The 21,079-nt window shown below is 41.7% G+C and overlaps 1 protein-coding gene across 5 annotated transcripts in view; it reads right to left on the reverse strand.

Annotated features, from left to right (window-relative positions):
* The window catches only part of cemip (cell migration inducing hyaluronidase 1), a 193,816-nt gene that overhangs the window by 74,726 nt on the left and 98,011 nt on the right, over nt 1–21,079 (reverse strand). For all 5 annotated transcript variants that reach the window (XM_085165079.1, XM_085165070.1, XM_085165060.1 and 2 more), the window contains exons 7-10: nt 16,336–16,406; nt 16,103–16,198; nt 9,423–9,544; nt 1,623–1,770 (exon numbers count right to left, since the gene is read on the reverse strand). In XM_085165079.1, the coding sequence (XP_085021205.1) occupies nt 1,623–1,770; nt 9,423–9,544; nt 16,103–16,198; nt 16,336–16,406 (437 nt within the window). The remainder of the gene's footprint in view (nt 1–1,622; nt 1,771–9,422; nt 9,545–16,102; nt 16,199–16,335; nt 16,407–21,079) is intronic.

Here is a 21,079-nt window from a genome sequence, read left to right on the forward strand (position 1 = left end):
CTGTTGCCATATTCAGAAGGCATGCTCTGAACTTAGCACAATCCACATGAAAGCAGGCTTATTACAAATTCATAGAGCTGATGGTGATGTAATGGTATAGGGGATATTTTCTTGGCACACTTTGGACCCCTTAGTACCAGGTGACCATCATCAGTGCCAAAGCCTACCTGGGTAAAGTAAGTAAGTAAGTAAACTTTATTTATTAAGCGCTTTTCACAGACAGACAATCACAAAGCGCTGTACACAAACATTAAAATAAACAGTAAAATCAATAAACATTATATACAATGTAAAAGATCAAATGTAAATAATGTAAAGAATATAAGATGGGAGTAATGTGAACACGCTTGGTAGAGCGAGTTAGTAGTCTGGCTGCTGCGTTTTGTATAGCTTGGAGGCGAGAAAGAGATGATTTATCCAAGCTAGTAAACAGGGAATTACAGTAATCTAAGCGTGATGACACAAAAGCATGAATGAGTTTTTCCAGTTCAGCTGAGGAAACCATGTGTCGCAGTTTAGAGATGTTTCTTAAATGATAGAAACAGGAACGAGACAAAGATTTTACATGAGAGTCAAGGCCCAGAGAAGAGTCAAATATTACACCAAGATTTCGAATATTTGACTTGACAGATGGACAGAAAGAGGCAAGAACCTGACTGATTTTAGAATGTAGCTCAGGAGGAGCTATGATCATGGGCTCGGTCTTGTTAGTATTTAGAACAAGGTAGTTGCTTGAAAGCCAATCAGAAACCTGGGTTAAGCACTGGACTAGGGTGGACAGCCTATCCAGCTGATGAGGCTTAAAGGACACATGGAGCTGAATGTCATCAGCATAGAAATGATAAGACAGGTCGCTAAAAGATTGAATGATACCAGCTAAAGGAAGCATATAAAAAGAAAATAGTAATGGACCTAAAACTGAGCCCTGTGGGACACCACAGGTCAGGGCAGCAGTGTTAGAGGAGAACCTGTCAGTCCTCACAGAAAAGGTCCTGTCTGATAAATATGAAGAAAACCAGTCTAGGGCAGAGCCGTGTAGGGTAGTGTTTCTCACCCTCCCCTTACGACAACAGTACACCCATCTTCTGATTGCTGCTTCCAGAATGATGATGTGTCCTGTCACAAAACTTAAATCACCTGAAACTGGTTTCTTGAACATGACATAAACAATTTTAAACTGTATCTTAAGGGACTTTGTAGCTAGAAGTCTGTCACAAAAATATATAGTTTGTTCAAATGTATTTTGTTGAATCTACAAAAGATGCAAAGGCGATGTAGTCTGACAGGAGTAAAGTATTTCTATACCAACAACGTGATTCCAAAGAGCTACTACTCCCAAAAGTGGCATCTCAGCCTGGTCTGCAGTGCATCCTTAAAATGAAGGAAAATGGAAAACAAAAGACAAAGCAGGCCTAAAACTACCTACAGATGATCAATACCTGGAATTCGTGTTCTTATGAAATAAGAAAAGACCTGATGCAGGACCTGCGAGCTATGTCTGGACCATCATTTTATCAAAGTCGGGGTACGGTGCACTGTGAGAAAAAGTCTACGAGTGGGAAATATATACTCGTGCTACGCTTAAAGGTATAAACACAATATACACAGTCGAATGATTTTACCTAGTTTTCCACAGAGGAAGCGGACCCTGTAGTTGTGACACAGGCCGTGAGTCTGGTCTTTGTTGAGACAGACAAAGCCATAGTCCTTGTCTTTCTTGTGGATCACATCTCCCGTCTGGTTGGATGGGATGCCGTCATGTGTTTCAGCCTGGACAGTGGAAACATGAGAGACACGTGAATAAAAAGTGCTATTTTTACATTTTGCAACACACTGTTGGTTTTATTCCAGCTGTCAACTGTCCTCAAGAGGACCGTCTCTTGGGCAACATGCTTGCTCACAGCTCGAGAGAAAAAGACAGAGAAATGTCTGGTGACTTGGCAATAGGACATTTTCTTTTATTGGGTGGTTTCTAAAATTGTTTGTTTTCATAAACTACATCTGAAATTTGTCTACTGGCTGGCTTATGTTATTGGCAAACAGCAGGAATTTCATAAAGGCCTCCAGCGTACAGGGTTAGTCCTCAGTGTTCCCAATCTGTCTAGACACAAAGACTTACTTGGGCAGAGTCCTACACACATTTTTTGGAGCTCTAACCTCATCCATTTTCAAACAGCTGTCACAGAAAGAATAGCACGCACCTCACTTAATTATTTTCGTCTACTGATAAGGTGCTGGGGCCGAACAGCAATGCTGGGGAAAGTGGTGCAGCAGCATGGAGCAACACAGCGGAAAGGCCAGCGTAGCACAAAACTCTCCTTTCACATGCGGTTTCAGTTATTTGATGATAATCTATAAATTTATGTGGTAACCTTTTCTTGACCGTTTCAGTTGCTGTAAATCCCTGCTTCTGATGAAACTTTCCAACAGGGGCAATAATAAAACTGTGACCTCTTAAACTCAGCAAACCGTGCTGTGACCACTAAAGTGAAAGCCAAAGCGGGAGGAAAGTATAGACATTTAGCATCTGGCACTGAGCCTCTTCACATACCTTCAGGATGTGTCAGATAATCCAAAACAAATTTGACCCAAATTACATAACATACTGGAAGAACACCACTTGGCTGCTAAAACTAGAGATCCTGCTGTCTGAATTTTTAGAATGAGAAACAGACGTTGTCATTTTTCCCAGTGAACCTGTTCAGAGGCACGCGAGCTCTCTGAATCTTCATCATTTAAAGCCCCTCATAAGAAAGAAAGCCAGAAAACCTAAAACTATTTTATTTCTTTTTTGATGAACGTGTTCAGTTCAGCAAAGGAACAAAAGAGACATAAGGGAGCTGGTGGTATGGGTGTTGGAGTCAGCATGCCAGAACTGCAGGCCTGGCATCACATGGAAAGCTAACAGCTGGAGGTGGCTGTGACACGTCCCAGCGGTACACTCATGTTACAGCCATGTTTGACTGAGGACTGATCTGTTCATCCAACTGCTCACAGGAGCAGCCTCAGCTGACCCCAGTGTAGTGACTCTTCACCGAGACACAACCTGACTTTAGCGTTGCTAGAAGTGCAAAGGTTTTTATCCTCCAGGGGGCAATTTACTAGCATGGTTTTATTTTAGTCACAAAATCAGGCTTCATCTATTATTTGTCATGGTCCCCGTGTCTGCCCGGCCTGCTCCACATGTGTTTTGTGTACATTCTCCTCTCTCCTCCCTGCCAGGGCGGCGCTCACTGCAGGCTCCCGCCCTTGGCACACACCTGCATCTCGTCAAGCTCTGATTACGGGTTGGAGTCTTAAGGCCGGGATGCAGACAGCCTCACCGCTGGATGATTATGCTAGCACGTTAGTGAACCTCTGCCTCGAATCCTTAAGCTTTGTAGACTTGCTGCGATCTCTGTGTAACTAGGGATGCAACGATACCAATTTTTTCAAACCGATACGATACCGATACTTGGATCTGAGTATTTGCTGATACAGAGTACAAAAACTGATACTTCTACCACACACACACACACACACAAATGCAATGAATTGGAAGACAGGTTTTATTTTATTCTCTGCCGATAAAAAATAAAATCGTAATAAAAATGACCACAAAAAAATTTCAAGTGAAAAATAAGCACTTCTGTTAAATTATTGCAGAGTCTCCACATTGTAATTTAACAAAATATCACTGAACTATTGGCACTGTCTCGAGCTTTCAGAATAATAAATAAACACTTCTGTTTGGAATAAAATAAATACAAATTAGGTTTGAGAATAAAATAAACTTTTAAATTATTGCAGAGTGTCCATATTGTAAACAAACAAACAAAATAACGAAAGTATTTGGCATTGATGAGCGAACTCCTCATCTGCCCGTGGATCATCAGTCCACTGTGCCGTTAAACTGAGGACTGACATCGCGCACACTGCTTGTCTTTACCTCTTCAGACAGTTTTGGCACCATTATTTTCCTGATGTGTGGGCGGCTGGGAATTTCATATCGCGGCTCGAGTATGCTGAGAAGACGGTTCAATCCTATGTTTTCCACGACCGGCATTGGCTGGTCATCCAGAGCGATAAAATGAGTCAGAGCCTCTGTTATTTTAACTGCCCGTGGATTTTCTCTTGACATTTTTCATCGCTTTTCCAAAACCTGAGTTAAAGTTGGCTGTTCCACACTGCTGACATTTTGTTTAGCCTAGCTACAGCAGCCTCCAGTTTCTCTTTTTTATCTGCAGCCGCCAGTCTCACTCGCCTAACCCTGTGCCTGTTTAGCGCGGGATGTCCCCCTAGTGGCCAATCTAAAAAACTACAACAGAAATGACAAGCCACCCTCTGATTAATGAAATAAGTTGGTATCGGTTCATGGTATCGGTTAACTTTTATGAGTATGAGTATACACACATTTCACAGTATCGGCCACGATACCTGATACCAGTATCGGTATCGGTGCATCCCTATGTGTAACCTTATTTTCTCCTGTGCACAGTTTTCCCCGGACCCGTGACTAACCTGTTATTTCAACTGCTGTAAAGAAGAAGAGCCAGCGTGTTTGTGACTCCAATCCCAGATCTCCCTTTCGGACCTAGGACCCCCGTTCCCCTCACTGTATATATCTGCACCTGGTGATTGTGTAAATAAACGTTGTTTTCCCCTGAACTGAGTCCTACTACACCGCATGACATTATTGAAATGAAACTTACAGGTTACAGTTCGTGGCACATCCAGTGAGGAGCTTGATTTCCTTTTGCAGTGTTTTAAGAGTAACAGAGTTATTTTTATGTCTTACTTTGATCTGGTATTAGAGAAAGATTTTATTTTAAATTTGCCTTGTGTTTTATTCATAGAGTCCAAAGGACAATAAAGACTTGTTTTTCAGTGGGAAACCTTAAAAAGAAAACGCCCAGGCTTAGAGGGCTAATGATGTAGGCAGAGTCAGAGAGACTTTATTTATCCTCAAGAGGAAATTAAGATACCTAGACTGTACATACAATACACAAACATCACGTTGGGGAGACAGGTCAGGCTAGGCCGACTGCACAAGCAGCAACCCGGAACCAAACAAGGGTGGAGTGTCCACGTGCTGCTTCATAACATGGGAAAGTCACATGTAAAGATCAGCAAGCAGCAGTATGGCTTCAGGCCACTACTACTGCTAGACGTTTACTTTGAGAGTGCTGATGCAGAAGTGTAGAGAAGGTCAGAAGGAGTTAAAGCAGTTGCACGGTGTCTTGTGGATCGAGAGAAAGCATATGGTATTGAGAGAAACGTTTGTACTGCATAAGGGAGTCAGAAGTGGCACAAAAGTATGTGAGGGTGGTGCAGGACAGTGAGACACTTTTAAGGCGTGCAAAAGGACAGATGACTTCAAGGTGAGGATGGGCTCATATCAGGAATCAGCTGCGATCCACTTCCTGTTTACAATACTGATGGAGAGGCTGACAGATGAGGTCAGGCTGGAGTCTCCGTAGGTCGTGTTTGCAGATGATACTGTGATGTGTGATGAGACTAGGGAGCAAGTGGAGAGGTTGAGATATGCTGTAGGGAGAAGAGGAATGAAAGACAGATACATGCGTGTGAATGAGAGTGAGGTGTAACAGTGGAAGAGCAAGGGGTAAGAGGCAGTGAAGGTAGATGAGTTTAAATACATGCCATCCAAAGCAATGGACTGTGCACAAGAGAGATGAAGAAGAGACTGCAGGCAGGGTGGAGTGGGTCGATTTGTGACAGAAGGATAGCAGCAAGAGTGAAAGATGGTATCCTTGCTATGATGTCTGGTTTGGAGACAGTAGCACTGACAAAAAGACTGGAGGCTGAGCTGGTGGTGGCAGACTTGAACTTGCAAACAATTCCTTTGAGAGTGACCAGGATGGACAGGATTAAAAGCTCAAATTGAGCGGTTTGGAGACAAGACTGTGATGGTTTGGACTTGTGCAGTGGGATAGTGGATATAATGGGCAAAGGACATTTATGATGGAGCTGCCAGGCAGCAAGAAAAGAGGAACACTTCCGAGAAGTTTAATCGATGTAGTGAAGGAGGAGATGAAGAGGGTTGACATGACAGAGGAGGATGCCAGCGATTGGATAAGACAGAGGCAGATGCTGTGGTGTCCCCTAAAAGAAGAAGATCAAGATATGGTGCAAGTTAATGTCAGGGTTACTGTAAATCATCTAAAGCTTAGTACAAGCTGACAATGAACCTAAATATAAGCAGAAGTACTCCTATTGAAGAACATCGACTGTTCGATCTAAGCTTGTGACCTTGTAAACGTGAAAGAGGAAGATGGTTACAAAGAGATGCATAAAATGCCTTTTCAGTCAGTGATGATCGAGTATTATTGGTGAATTATATCAACAGTCGCACAGAGATTTCTACACGTTTTAGGGAATTCAGAAAGTGCAGAATAGGACAGCACATGTCTTTGTTTCATTTGGTTTCCTGTGGCCAGCTCTCTGCTCCGATTTAGCCATGAGCAATTAAAGACCATCCCTAATTCAACCTAAAAGGCTAAACAAATCACAAACTGTTACCAGACAACTAAATAAAAGCTGCTTTGTCATATCTCAGCCTCCTCTTTGTTTCATGGTGATTTACCATGACACCACTCACAGTGTGTGATTAACAGCACTGATTCCTCTCAATCCTCAACAATTAAGAAACTGTCACTCCTGTGACTGTTATTCTTTTTTTCTTTTCACTTCTCAAGTTAATTTTCTTTCTTGTAGAACTATGATCATTAAATCATTTTAAATTCATTAAATCAAATCAGTGAAGTCTTTGCACATTAATGTTGTTTTTTAACAATACTCATGATCACAATGGGCAAACATATACACAGTGTTGGTCAAGTTACTTGAAAAAAGTAATCAGTAACTAATTACTGATTACTTCCCCAAAAAAGTAATCCCGTTACTTTACTGATTACTTGTTTTCAAAAGTAATTAATTACTTAGTTACTTAGTTACTTTTTAAAAACATGATTTACAACCTGAATAGGTGATAAAGTGATAGATCTTTCAGCCCAATTCTACTTTTTCTACATAATCATCATACAAAATGTAATCAAATGGAAAAGTCTCTTTTTAAAACTTGTTTTATTAGTTTTAATATTTTAACTTTATGCATCAAGCAAAAATTTAATTATCTGCAACATTCTCTGACTGGAAGAAATTAGTTTAACATTTAAACCTATTTTCTGCACATTCCAGCACATAAAATAAAATATTTTGTGTGTTTACACTCAGTCGTTCAAATAGATGCAAGTAAAACACAGCAGAAAATAAATAAAGTCAAAGACTAGCGGTCCTGTTGCTCTATTTTCACCTGTAAAGCAGGAGTGGGGTAGGCGGAGGGTTACCCTGGTGCAGGTGTGCCGCAGCGGTCAGTGGAAGAATCCGCGAGTTTCTCTGTGAGTTTCCCATTACGTCGTAGCTACTCGGTGCTTGTTTGGAAGTTTAGGGGTTTTTTTCGCTGTAAAAAGAAGTTTTCTTCCCACGCACAACGGACACTAATGTTTTTGTCACTTTTTATGGAATCAAACTCAAAGTAAGGTCAGTACTTCCACGCTTTAAACGCTGCACGCTCATACTCTCTCTGCACTCGATATATGATCCATTGTTGATCTGCACACAGCTGTTGTCACGAACGTCGCACTCGCTTACGTCACTGTCATGAGACATTCTCGCAAAAAATCACGGTTTTAGTAACGCAGTAACGCAGCGTTCCTACGGGAAAGTAACGGTAATCTAATTACTGTTTTTGCAATAGTAATCCCTTACTTTACTCGTTACTTGAAAAAAGTAATCGGATTACAGTAACGCGCTACAAGTAACGCGTTACTGCCCATCTCTGCATATACATTAATATTAAAAACCTAAGCACATTTAATTAAATTAAAGGAAGAACAGCAACTCAGAAACAAAGTGGTGGGACCCATAAAATCACAGAGTGGAGTCAGCAGATGCTGAGGTGCACAGAGGTCACCAACGTTCTGCAGAGTCCCTACAGACTTCCAAACGTAGATCCAATGAACGAAACTCTAAACGATTTAGCGTAACAAGACATTTTGGACAATTTTTATGCTCCCAAATTTGTGGGAACAGCTTTAGGGATGGCCTCTTCCTGTTCCAACATGACACCAGTGCACAAAGCAAGCTCCATAAGACATGGATGAGTGAGTTCGGTGAACGTGACTGGCCTGCACAAAGCTCTGACCTCGACCTGATAGAACACATTTGGATGGCCCAGAAAGTTGAATCTCTTCGTGTGGCCATGAAAACAACACCACATCCAGATGAACAGAATCTGATTTGAGGATTTGTTTACCTGACGAGCATGAATCAAGACCTTTGGGATGAATTAGAGCTGTGACTGTGAGCCAGGCCAACATCAGTCTGACCTCAAGAATGATAGAAAATTCTCCAACACTCACAGACTTTGTGGAAAGCCTCGCAGAGGAGTTGAAGCTATTAAAGATTAATGTGCAGTGTGCATGTGTAATGGTTAACTCTATGGATTAAGAATAGGATGTTACTCAAGTATGCATGTGAAGGCAGACCAGTGATTTACAACACTAACCACATAATATGATTGGTGTGATTGGTGCACAGCTGGGGGTTACATTTCTTGCTGAAGTGAAATTTGCATTAATAAATAATATCTACACAGTAAATGTAAGAAAAACAGCTGCGTGAGGGTTTAATACAAACATATGTTTGGGATCTTCTGCCTGACAGGTGTGTTCACCTGTCACAGAATAAAGAGTTATTACACAGCTTTATATCAACGCTAGGAATGATTTCCAGAAGGATTCTTTACGGCAGCACGGTTGAAGTGTGGTGTGCAGCAGGTTTGAATGGTTGTCAGAGCAGTTTGTTCAGTGACTAGAATCAAAGCTTCCAAAAAGTTCAGCTTTTGTGAGTGCCTTTCTAAATCATGGCCAACCAACTGAACGGACCACAGGTGGACTCCAATCAGTTTGCAGCTGGACGCAATACTTATGCACGTGTTGTATTTCAATTTTTTATTATGTCACATATTATATGTAGAATTTTGACATGAAATATTAATTGAATCCACTTTGGAGGTTGTAACATGACAAAATGTGGAACGAGTGAATACTTTTTGGATGCACTGCAGTAAAGTTCAGCAAGTTAACATTAACGCATAGATGCAAGGATGGAATCATTAACATGTTAATAGTGAGAACTTTTAATTAGGGACAGTAGTAATATTTTAAATTAAACTTTTAGGAACCAACGTTGGATCGTGAAATACACACTGAATTTATTTCTTAGTATTTTCTGTGAAAGATAAACTCATTTCATTTAGATTCCTGTTTTTCTTGAGCGTATTGATGTTTATTTGCATTGTCTTATTCCTAATGAAAGTGTCACTTATTGTAAGTTGTGTTGTTCTCTAAGAATATCTTTACCTGAATGTCCAGCGGGCTGCTACATAGACGGTCTGGATAGGCCTTATGCAGATCAGACAACTTCTCCCAGTCTCCAGATCCCCTTTCATCATCCCTGTCAAACCAGTTTGACCATTCTGCCTCTGTGGACACAAAGAAACACAAACACACACTTCTATATTGGTGGGAAGATGATGTGGTGATGACATCACCAATCAATTACAGCTCAGACAGAATAACCGGTGCCCAAATGACATAACGACATACTGATTGATTGATTGATAATACTTTACTGATCCCGAAGGGAATTGGGTTAAGGCTGCTGGCAGCCAGCGCCATCTTACCCATCCGAACGTACATACATTACACAAACATCACACAGGGAAGACGGGTCGGAGAGGTAGAACAATGGAAATACACAATATGAGGAAAGACGGGGAGAAAAAAGAACTCCACCCAGACTGATATCAGATCAGATGATTAAGAAGAGAAAAGTGTTGGTGCATGGTGGAGCTCGGGTGGAGCTTGGGTGTTAGAACAGGTCACCTACTAACCAGGAGGTTGGTGGTTTGATCCCTGGCTGCTCCGTTCTGCATACCAAATATCCTCGGGCACAATACTAACCGCATGTTGCTCTCCAGTGCATTCATTAGTGTGTGAATGTTAAGAATATTTTCTGTTTTAAGTCAACACAAAGCGTTGTGGGGATCCCAGGATTTCTCTGGCAACAGCTGAAGAATGACCATATTCTGCAGGTGCTGCCGTGCAGCGTGCTGACTAACTCCTCGCTGAACTCTATTACAACCTTTCACCATTTAATCTTTGCCTCAGCTTTCACTTACTTTCTCTCCTTCATGTCCAGAGTTATCCTACAGACTACTATCTGATACTGACTAGCTACATTGTTGCCTGGCAGCAGCTTGCAGTCTCCTGTCTCTTTGAGATTGCACCTTCTGTCCACCTGTATGCACCATTATCCACTCTTATAGGTCATCCTATGTTCCTCCCTCTTCTTAAAGTATGTTTTCAACAAAGCCATTTCTATCCTTTTTGAAAGAATTGCTGCCATCTGTCCATCTGCATGTCTCTTTTGAACCCACCCATGAGAACCACAAGTCAGTGTACTTCAGCGCCAGTCTAAAAGCTCAGATAAATGAGGAGGGTTGCGTCAGGAAGGGCATCAGGCGTAAAATCTTGGGCAAATTAAACAAGGTGATCATAAAGAACGAGATTTCCAAACTGAACAGACTTTGGGAAGTTTGTGTCAGAGGAAAGACCTTTGATTCCAGATCAGACACCCTGATGGTCTTGTGTGAATTGACGGGAACCTGGTCTGGTGTAAGTCTTCTTTCTGAGGTGCATCTTTGTGAGGAAGCAGAGCTCTGGCCCTTATTTTTTATAAGAAACTCCTCTGCCAGACTTTAATAAACGGCTGAAAGAGCTGTTGACACCTAAATGAAGGACTATGGAGGACCCTGAAGCTCTGCTGACTACTACTCAACTACCTACTAACTCTACCTATTTAGCACACCAATATATTGCCGATGTATATCCTCTGTGTGGGTAGTGGTAGGTGTTGCGTAATAGAGGCGTGTTTGCATGTTGGGAAGCGATTATTTCTACCCAAGCAGATTTAATGTAGCTTTTTCCTGAGCAAGACCTCACACACCTCTGTTTCACCAACGCCTTTTCTCTGTCTGCACGATCTGACCGGAGAGACATTATGTAGCACAAACATTGTTTTCCCACTGAAAAGATGTAGCACTGACGAGGCATTAACACAGCTTATTGACACAGCAAATATAGTCTATCAGCAATACGTTGCTGCACTTTGACTGAACACAGTTTACTGACTATATTCCTCTGTAACACCAATGTTGCAGTGACAGAGGTTGGAGTCGAGATACTGAGTCTATACTCCAAGCGGGGGGGAGATGGGCTGTTTATTTGTATATTTGTCCCTACAAAATACTTTTGACAGCAGAAAATGTTACTGGCTGTCGGTGAGGTGAGCAGCTAATTAGCGAAGCAACCAGACTGTAAGCTGATAGTAGCAAACACAGCCTGGCCTGGAAGATGGACAGCAATCAAGCAATGCTCAGAGTATCCTGGGGATGCCCAGCATTTGTCTGGGTGTGTTTATTGTATCTCACCACACTGCACAGATACCTACAAAGCATACCAGGTTCCACTTGGTATTTAATATTTCTTGGTAATAATATTGTTACATGTTGCACTAAACTGTAGCGTGAATCTTAAACACAGAAGTCCTTCAGATTTGAAGTCGTTTATTATTATAGCACAATGTTTCATTGCAACACTTGTGCAGGACATTTACTGGTCAGAAGCTGCCACAACTACCTCTGTGTGTCTGCAGTGTAACAATAGTCCCCGTGGTTCAGCCCCGTGACCTGAGCCACGGTCACGGGGCGAGACACTTCACCTGCCGCCTACTGGTGTTGGCCAGAGGGGCTGATGGTGCGATATGGCAGCCTCGCCTCTGTCAGTCTGCCCCAGGGCAGCTGTAGCTACAACTGTAGCTGCCTCCACCAGTGTGTGAATGAATAGTGGCATTGTAAAGCGCTTTGAGGGGTCCCGAAAAGCGCTATATAAATGCAATCCATTATTATTATTATTATTATTATTACCCAGCGTCGATAACATGAGCCAGTCTGCCTAAAACAAAAGCATGAAGATTGTGTTAGCTATGTTGCACCCCGGCAGCCTGTAACAATATAACAGTTTGATGGAAAATGTTTCTATGTTTTAAAAACATGGAGCATAGAGACTTTCTTTCATTCTAGAGTAGCCATGTGGCTACAGCCAAGATAACTGCACAGCAACAGCCCCACAGCATGTAACAGCTGATAACTAGAACTTACCAGGAGGACGGTGTTGTGATCACAGGAGTGTATAAAAGTGATGTTTTTCCTTCTCTTAACTGCTAACAAATGTCACGTGTTGCTGGCTTCATGACCTCAGCTCTGTTCTGTGAATGCTTCCATTTCGGTCACATGTGGGAATTCTTGCATTTTACAGCAGTTTCTAATGTCTTCAATGTCCATGTCGGTTATGTTCCCAAAACCTATCATGTGTAATTCGTGTAAAAGTTCAAATTACACATAACCAGGCTAAGCTAGCGATCGTACAATTAGTAAGTAGTAATGACCAATGGGACCAATGAAAAAAGGTTTATTTTTTTGTTTTTTTTACATACAGTGGCTTGCAAAAGTATTCGTCCCCCTTGAACTTTCCCACATTTTGTCACATTACAGCCACAAACATGAATCAATGTTATTGGAATTCCAGGTGAAAGACCAACACAAAGTGGTGAACACGTGAGAAGTGGAACGAAAATCAATCATGATTCAAACATTTTTTACAAATATATAACTGCAAAGTGGGGTGTGTGTAATTATTCAGCCCCCTTTGGTCTGAGTGCAGTCAGTTGCACATAGACGTTGCCTGATGAGTGCTAATGACTAAATAGAGAGCAGCTGTGTGTAATCTAATGTCAGTACAAATACAGCTGCTCTGTGACGGCCTCAGAGGTTGTCTAAGAGAATATTGGGAGCAACAACACCATGAAGTCCAAAGAACACAGCAGACAGGTCAGGGATAAACTTATTGAGACATTTAAAGCAGGCTTAGGCTACAAAAAGATTTCCCAAGCCTTGAACATCCCACGGAGCACTGTTCAAGCCATCATTCAGAAATGGAAGGAGTACAACTGTAAACCTACAAGACAAGGCCGTCCACCTAAACTCACAGGCTGAACAAGGAGAGCGCTGATCAGAAATGCAGCCAAGAGGCCCATGGTGACTCTGGACGAGCTGCAGAGATCTACAGCTCAGGTGGGGGAATCTGTCCACAGGACAACTATTAGTCGTGCACTGCACAAAGTTGGCCTTTATGGAAGAGTGGCAAGAAGAAAGCCATTGTTAACAGAAAACCATAAGAAGTCCCGTTTGCAGTTTGCCACAAGCCATGTGGGGGACGCAGCAAACATGTGGGGGACGCAGCAAACATGTGGGGGACACAGCAAACATGTGGAAGAAGCTGCTCTGGTCAGATGAGACCAAAATGCAAAACGCTGTGTGTGGAAAACTAACACTGCACATCACTCTGAACACACCATCCCCACTGTCAGATATGGTGGCGGCAGCATCATGCTCTGGGGGGACTTCTCTTCAGCAGGGACAGGAAGCTGGTCAGAGTTGATGGGAAGATGGATGGAGCCAAATACAGGACAATCTTGGAAGAAAACCTCTTGGAGTCTGCAAAAGACTTGAGACTGGGGCGGAGGTTCAGCTTCCAGCAGGACAACGACCCTAAACATAAAGCCAGGGCAACGATGGGATGGTTTAAAACAAAACATATCCATGTGTTAGAACGGCCCAGTCAAAGTCCAGATCTAAATCCAATCGAGAATCTGTGGAAAGATCTGAAAACTGCTGTTCACAAACGCTGTCCATCTAATCTGACTGAGCTGGAGATGTTTCAAAGAAGAATGTGCAAAGATTTCAGTCTGTAGATGTGCAAAGCTGGTAGAGACAGACCCTAAAAGACTGGCAGCTGGAACTGCAGCAAAAGGTGGTTCTACAAAGTATTGACTCAGGGGTAGGGATGGGTATCGTTTAGGTTTTATCCGATACCGGTGCCAAACCGGTACTTTTGAAACGGTCCCGGTGCTTAAACGGTGCTTAAAGAATGGAGAACACAAAATTGGTCCAAAAACCTCTCATGTTCAGCTTTTTTGTTTTGTAAAAAGATAACAATGTTAGCCTTTTCTGCGGCTATGGGGCATATATGGTATCACTCTTGGCTGGAAGCAGCTTAAACAATGGAAAAAACACAAACTTTGTCCAAAAACCTCTCATGTTTAACTGTTTTCCACTTTTTCTTTGGTCATTTTAGCCTTTTTGTCCAGGGTGAAGGGAGTATCTGCCATCAAACAAGAAGACAGCTGCATGTAGCTATGATGATGTTTGCTAGTTCACCTTACATGCATTAATGTAATAACGTGGTTAGCCTACTCAACGTAAATTACACACGAACAACATTAAGCTACTCACGCAGAGAAGAACGGCTGCTGCTGCATCATCATCATCATCCTCATCATTTCTGCTACACTGGCAGGGCTAGGGGCCAGGACTCTCCTCTTCTGTTTTTGGGGGATGTTGCTAACTCCGGCCCGATAACAGGCAACCCACCCGCAGTAGATGTGCTCGGTGTGAGGTCTCGCAGCAAGCTATCAAATACGGCGCATTTCTCAGCTTTAAAAAAAAACGCTATGCGTCGCCAGGTGTTTCATCGGATTTGAGGTGTTACCTCCTTTGACAGTATCACAGTATCAGCTTAAAGCACTTGTTGCAGCTGCTGAGTTTGCATCTTTTGCTGTGAAGTACAGCCAGACTTTTGATCGCTTCGCCTTGGTCGTTTTTAATCTGTAGCTCTGCTCTAAAAGAACGTACGTACCTGGACCCGCCTACTATCCTCGGAAACGTAAAATGATTGGCTAGAATTCAAAGTGTATCACATCTCAGGAAAAAAAAGCACCGAAATAAAGCACCGAAATGTGCGCTGCTTTTTGGTCTGGTTACTACCGTTTATCGGATACCGGTACCCATCCCTACTCAGGGGGCTGAATAATTACACACACCCCACTTTGCAGTTATTTATTTGTAAAAAATGTTTGGAATCATGTTTGATTTTCGTTCCACTTCTCACGTGTTCACCACTTTGTGTTGGTCTTTCACCTGGAATCCCAATAACATTGATTCATGTTTGTGTCTGTAGTGGATGAACCAAAAAGGTAAAAATTGACATGGTCTTTGATGAATTCTGGTTCATCATTATCCTCTGTTTGGTTCTTAGATTGTTTAGTTGCTTACACTTTTCTTCTTCATGTATTTTATCACTACTTTGAAACTTTAAGTTCAGTTTGTATTTCAGGCTATAACAAACTTGTTGCCATTGAATGTGTGTCTAACTACCCGGTTCATTCTCTCTTTTTTCTCAAGCATTCAAGGTTTATTCAGGTTTGGAGTTTATTTTTCTCACTTTTGAAGGTTTAACCACTGAACATTTTTTGTCAGTGTCTCATCTGGGATGTGAACTCATGCCCCCCACCCCACCTCATTATTCCAAAAAACTGTTAAAATGTGCCTTGGTGTTCCCCCGGACAAGCTGGAGGAGGTGGCTGGGGAGAGGGAGGTCTGGGCCTCTCTGCTTAGGCTGCTGCCCCCGCGACCCGGCCTCGGATAAATGAAGATGGATGGATGTTAAAATGGACAACTTTAGGGAGTTTAATGCTTCGTTGGTAATAATGGGAACTGTTCGGGCTACCCTTGTGGGTGACTGTAACAAAAGCTTGTGGAGATACATATGTATATGGTATAACTAGCAAGGTAAAGAGCACTAGAAACAGGAATGCCCTGCTCTTTAAGGGAAAAAGTTCTGTTCATATTAGTGCACCAGTAAAACCTGTTGCTTTGGCTGCACCTATTCTTTGGGTACCATTGTGGTTAAATCCAAATGACTTCTGCTGCATTTACTTTGGATGGCAGTGTGTTTCTGATAAAAACTAAGTGGCGTTTAACATCTTGAGAGACACTGAGGTGCTGCATGCTTTTGTCTGTGTATCTGTTCTCCCATTCCTTTCAGAAAGAAACATTGGTGTTTAATGTGTCAGCAGTTACCTTGGACCCACTGGCTGCTGGCGGTGACGGTGAAATGCTCCCCAAAACTTGACTGAAAAACTTGAGCGCTCCGGGCCTCTGAAGACGCCTTAGTCCCTGTTACAACAAATGCTGTTAGTACTGTAACATAAAACTTGCTGGGCTTTCTGGATGAAAAATGCTTTGATCATGTCATATCCCTTTAAAATCATGTTTTCATGTCAGGTTTGGTTTTTTTAAAAACAGATTCCTACCTTGATAGACAGCAGTGTCCTCCACAACAGAAGTCACATCACCTTTTGTCACTATAAAGGTCCAGGGATGCCTGTAGATAACAAACAAAAAGCATATGAAGAAAGAAGCCAGGAAATGGTAGCAAATCAGACAGATGAAAGCAGAACGAGGGCAGAGAAAGGAATGAAAAAATGTACAGAAGACAGAACAGAAGCGAGAGAAGAAATGAATAAGAAATGAAGCTGAGCCAGAAGCAAAACAAGAAAAGGACATCAAGAGCAGAATAACAAGTGAAAAGTGATCAGAAAGTGATCACACACACACACCTTCACCTTCACATGGGAAAAGGACTGACATATTTCTAAGTGTCAAAAATAAAAAGTGACTGGCAAGAGTGTTCCCAGAATACATCCTTCATAATACCACATCCTGTCAGGGACAAACAAACGGCAGCTCTGTGTTATTGTGTACGATGTTTTTTTGGACTAAAGAAGTGTCTTTCTCCTGTGGAATTGGCTTCTCTTCTGAGTATCGGTGCATGTCAGTAAAGGCATTACTGTCAGTTGTGTAGCTGGGTTGCAAGAACTGCCCACCTGCTGCAGGAGGTGATGCAGGCTCACCTGCAGGAGAACGTGAGGTAGTCACAGGAGTCACTGCTGAGGCTCAGCTGGAGGCAGACTTGAGCTTGGTTAAAGAGCTGACACTGAAGGGATACTGATTTTTCTTTTCACAGGTTCAGCGTGTGCAATGTTGCAGAACCCAAAGTTTTAAAATCTTGTTTCAAGATTCAACAAGACCAATAAAATTATGCTGTCATTGTGCTGATAGCTCAACTCAAGATGAGGTTCTCTCAGTAGTGACAGCAAGGGAATGACTTCTGAAACTAAAACATGTTGATCTCTCTCTTGTAACTACAGGGCATTAATAAAGAACCAATCATGGTCCAGTCTGCTTCCTTTAAGCACAGTGACCTCTTTCTGAGAAGAATTAAATAAAATTATATTTATATAGCACCAAATCACAACAACAGCCGCCTTAAGGAGTTTTATACTGTGAGGTAAAGACCCCACAATAATACATACAGAGAAAACCCCAACAATCATATGACCCCCTATGAGCAAGCGCTTTGGCGACAGTGGGAAGGAAAAACTCCCTTTTAACAGGAAGAAACTTCCAGCAGAACCAGGCTCAGGGAGGGGCGGGGCCATCTGCTGTGATTGGTTGGGGGTGAGGGGATGGAAACAAGACAAAAGACAGGCTGTAGAAGAGAGCTAGAAAATAATTATAACTCATAATTAAATGTAGAGTGGTGTATAAACAGTTGGTGAGTGAAAAAAGGGTAAGAGCTGGTTCCACAGAAGGGGGGCCTGAAAACTGAAGGCTCTGCCTCCCATTCTACTTTTAAATACTCTAGGAACAACAAGTAGGCCTGCAGAGCGAGAGCGAAGTGCTCTAATAGGGTGATATGGTACTACAAGGTCATTAAGATAAGATGGGGCCTGATTATTTAAGACCTTGTATGTGAGGAGCAGGATTTTGAATTCTGGATTTAACAGGAAGCCAAAACAGGAGCAATCTGCTCTCTCTTTCTAGTCCCTGTCAGGACTCTTGCTGCAGCATTTTGGATTAGCTGAAGGCTTTTCAGGGAGTTTTTAGGACTTCCTGATAATAATGAATTACAGTCGTCCAGCCTGGAATAAATCCACAAGATATGATGTTGAGACAGGATTTTAGAGATTTTAGAATTTGTTCATTATGCACATTGAAGGACATGTCCTGGTCAAAAATGACTCCAAGATCCCTCGTGGTGTTATTGCAGGCCAAGGTTTTTCTATCCAGAGTAAGAATCTGGTTAGATACCATGTTTTTAAGATTTTCATAGTCGAGTATAATAACCAGTTTTATCTGAATTTAGAAGCAGAAAGTTAGCGGCCATCCAAGTCTTTATGTCTTTAAGACATTCCTGCAGTTTAACTCATTGGTGTGTGTTATCTGGCTTCATGGACAGATAGAGCTGGGTGTCATCTGCATAGCAGTGTAAATGTATGCTATGTCTTCTAATGATGCTGCCTAAGGGAAGCATGTATAATGTAAACAGGATTCGTCCTAGCACTGAACCCTGTGGAACTCCATAATTAACCTCAGTGTGTGAAGAGGACTCTCCATTTACATGCACAAACTGGAGTCTATTAGATAGATATGATACAAACTACTGCAGCGCAGTACCTGTAATACCTACAGCATGTTCTAATCGCTCTAATAGGATATTATGGTCGACAGTATCGAATGCTGCACTGAGGTCAAGAAGGACAAGCACAGAGATGAGTCCACTGTCAGAGGCCATAAGAAGATCATTTGTAACCTTCACTAAAGCTGTTTCTGTGCTGTGATGAACTCTGAAACCTGACTGAAACTCTTCAAATAAACCATTCCTCTGCAGATGATCTGTTAGCTGTTTGACAACTACTCTTTCAAGGATTTTTGATATGAAAGGAAGGTTGGAGATTGGCCTATAATTAGCTAAGACTGCTGGGTCTAGAGATGCTTTTTGAGTAAAGGTTTAACTACAACCAGCTTGAAGGCCTGTGGTACATAGCCGATTATTAGAGATAGGTTGATCATATTTAAGATCGAAGAATTAATTAATGGCAGGACTTCTTTGAGCAGTTTTGTAGGAATGGGGTCTAAAAGACACGTTGATGGTTTGGAGGAAGTAATTATTGAAGTTAACTCAGAAAGATCGATTGGAGAAAAGACTAAATGAGTATCAATAATATTGAAAGCAGCTGTACGTAATGTTCCATCTGTTAGATAGTTATGAGCAATTTTTTCTCTAACAGTTAAAATTGTATTTGGGAAGAAAATCATGAAGTCATTACTAGTGAGCGTTAAAAGAATGGTTGGGTAAACAGAGCTGCGACAGTTTGTGGGGCTACAATGCTGAAGAGAAATCTAGGGTTGTCTTTATTTTCTTCAATCATTGATGAATAAGAAGGTGATTTTTTAGATGGTTTATAGAGACTCTTGAGGTCCTATAAGTTGGGAGGTGGGGCAGCACCCAAAGTTTCCCAGTAGGAGATTGTCCAAAGCATCACACTGCCTTCGCTGGTTTGCCTTCTTCCTGTAGTGCATCCTGACACTGGGTGTTCCCTAGGTAAGTGATACTCATGCACCCGGTCCACTTCTGATGCTCGCTTGCAAATTGTTGGTGTTTTCAGTGGTGGACAGAGGTGAGCATGGGCACGCTGTCTCGTCTGCAGCTATGTAATGCCATATCAAATAAACGGTGCATTCTGACACCTGTCACCAAGAACCAGCATGAACTTTTTCAGCAGTTTGAGCTGTAATAGCTCATCTGTTGGATATGACCACACTGACTCACTCTTGGCCTCACTCCATCTATGACCCTGTTGCTGGTTCACCACTGCTCCATTAACCCTTTAAGACCTACCATAGAACCAAGTCCACCAGAGCTTATATTATATTTTTACATGCTGTGGAGCCATTTTTGGGAGCATTTCAAGTTGCTATACATCAATACAACCATTACAGCCTACATTTTAATAATATGCATGCATTAAGTGCATAGTAATTACATAAATTGCAAAAAAGTGCAATAAACTACAAAAAAAAGTGAAAATCGTTTTTGTTTTTTTAACATATATTTCTAGTTAGAGAAATTTAAGAGGCTTATCCCTCAAAACTGTAAATACAAAAAAGTTGCACAAAATAGTTTCCCACCACAGGAAATTTATTTTAAGTGTCTTCATAGTTTTATTTTTGAAATACACCAATTTTTATATACTGCAGGAAAAATGAAAATAAATATTATAATGCAAATTTGCAAAAAAGCAGCATATGCATCAAAATAAACTATTTCCAGCAGCAATATGAGTCCTAAGCATCCCAGAAACAACACAGAAAGTCATAAAGTCAAAGATAACTTTTAAAAACACCAGTATAGGCTCATGAGGCCCTGATGGTAAAAAAAAAACTTAATTTCCGCGAAAATGACGTCACTTCCAGTTTCGGGCAGGTCATGGCGGACATGCGAAAGTTCGCGCTGACCTCTATTCCAACATAGGAAGTGTTACAAACAGCTGATCAGATCGGCAAAGCGTGTTTCTGGAATATTATGTTTTTGTTGCTGCAAGCGCTTTTTATGCAGTTTTTGCAAAGCTTTATGTGGAAGGAAACTATTTAAAAATAGTTACACAAAACAGAGCGTGCCTGCTCCGACCGGCTTTAAAGGGTTAAGGACCAATTTTGATAGATACTGACCACTGCAGACCAAGAACAGCCCACAAAAACTGGGGTGTCTTAGCATGGAGAGTGAGATGTTTGCAAGGATAGCATTGTCACTCATTCTGGGTAAACGCTGTTTATTTATTTAACCATTTGAAATCATGTACCTTTTCTCCCAGGATGCTTCTACTTGACTTGAACAGAATGATTTATAATAAAAACAGTTATCATATGGTGATGAACTACTGTGGACGATCCCAGCAAACAAAAACACAATGACTTCCTACCCCACCCCATACATGCTGAGGCCGATTGATGTTTATTTTTGTATTTCTTCAGTTTCCAAATAATCAAACTAGCAGTTGCTCATTGCACTTCTCACCAAGCTTTTTGCTGCTGGTCTTTTAGCACACTCCAGTTTTGTGCAGATCTACAGTCTCACCCCTGACATCCTTTGACAGCTCTTTGGATCAGGAGTATCTGTAATTGATTAACTGTAATCTGTGATACGCAGCTAAG

This window comes from Neolamprologus multifasciatus, chromosome 1 (assembly GCF_963576455.1).
Source record: "Neolamprologus multifasciatus chromosome 1, fNeoMul1.2, whole genome shotgun sequence".
Taxonomy (NCBI): Eukaryota; Metazoa; Chordata; class Actinopteri; order Cichliformes; family Cichlidae; genus Neolamprologus; species Neolamprologus multifasciatus.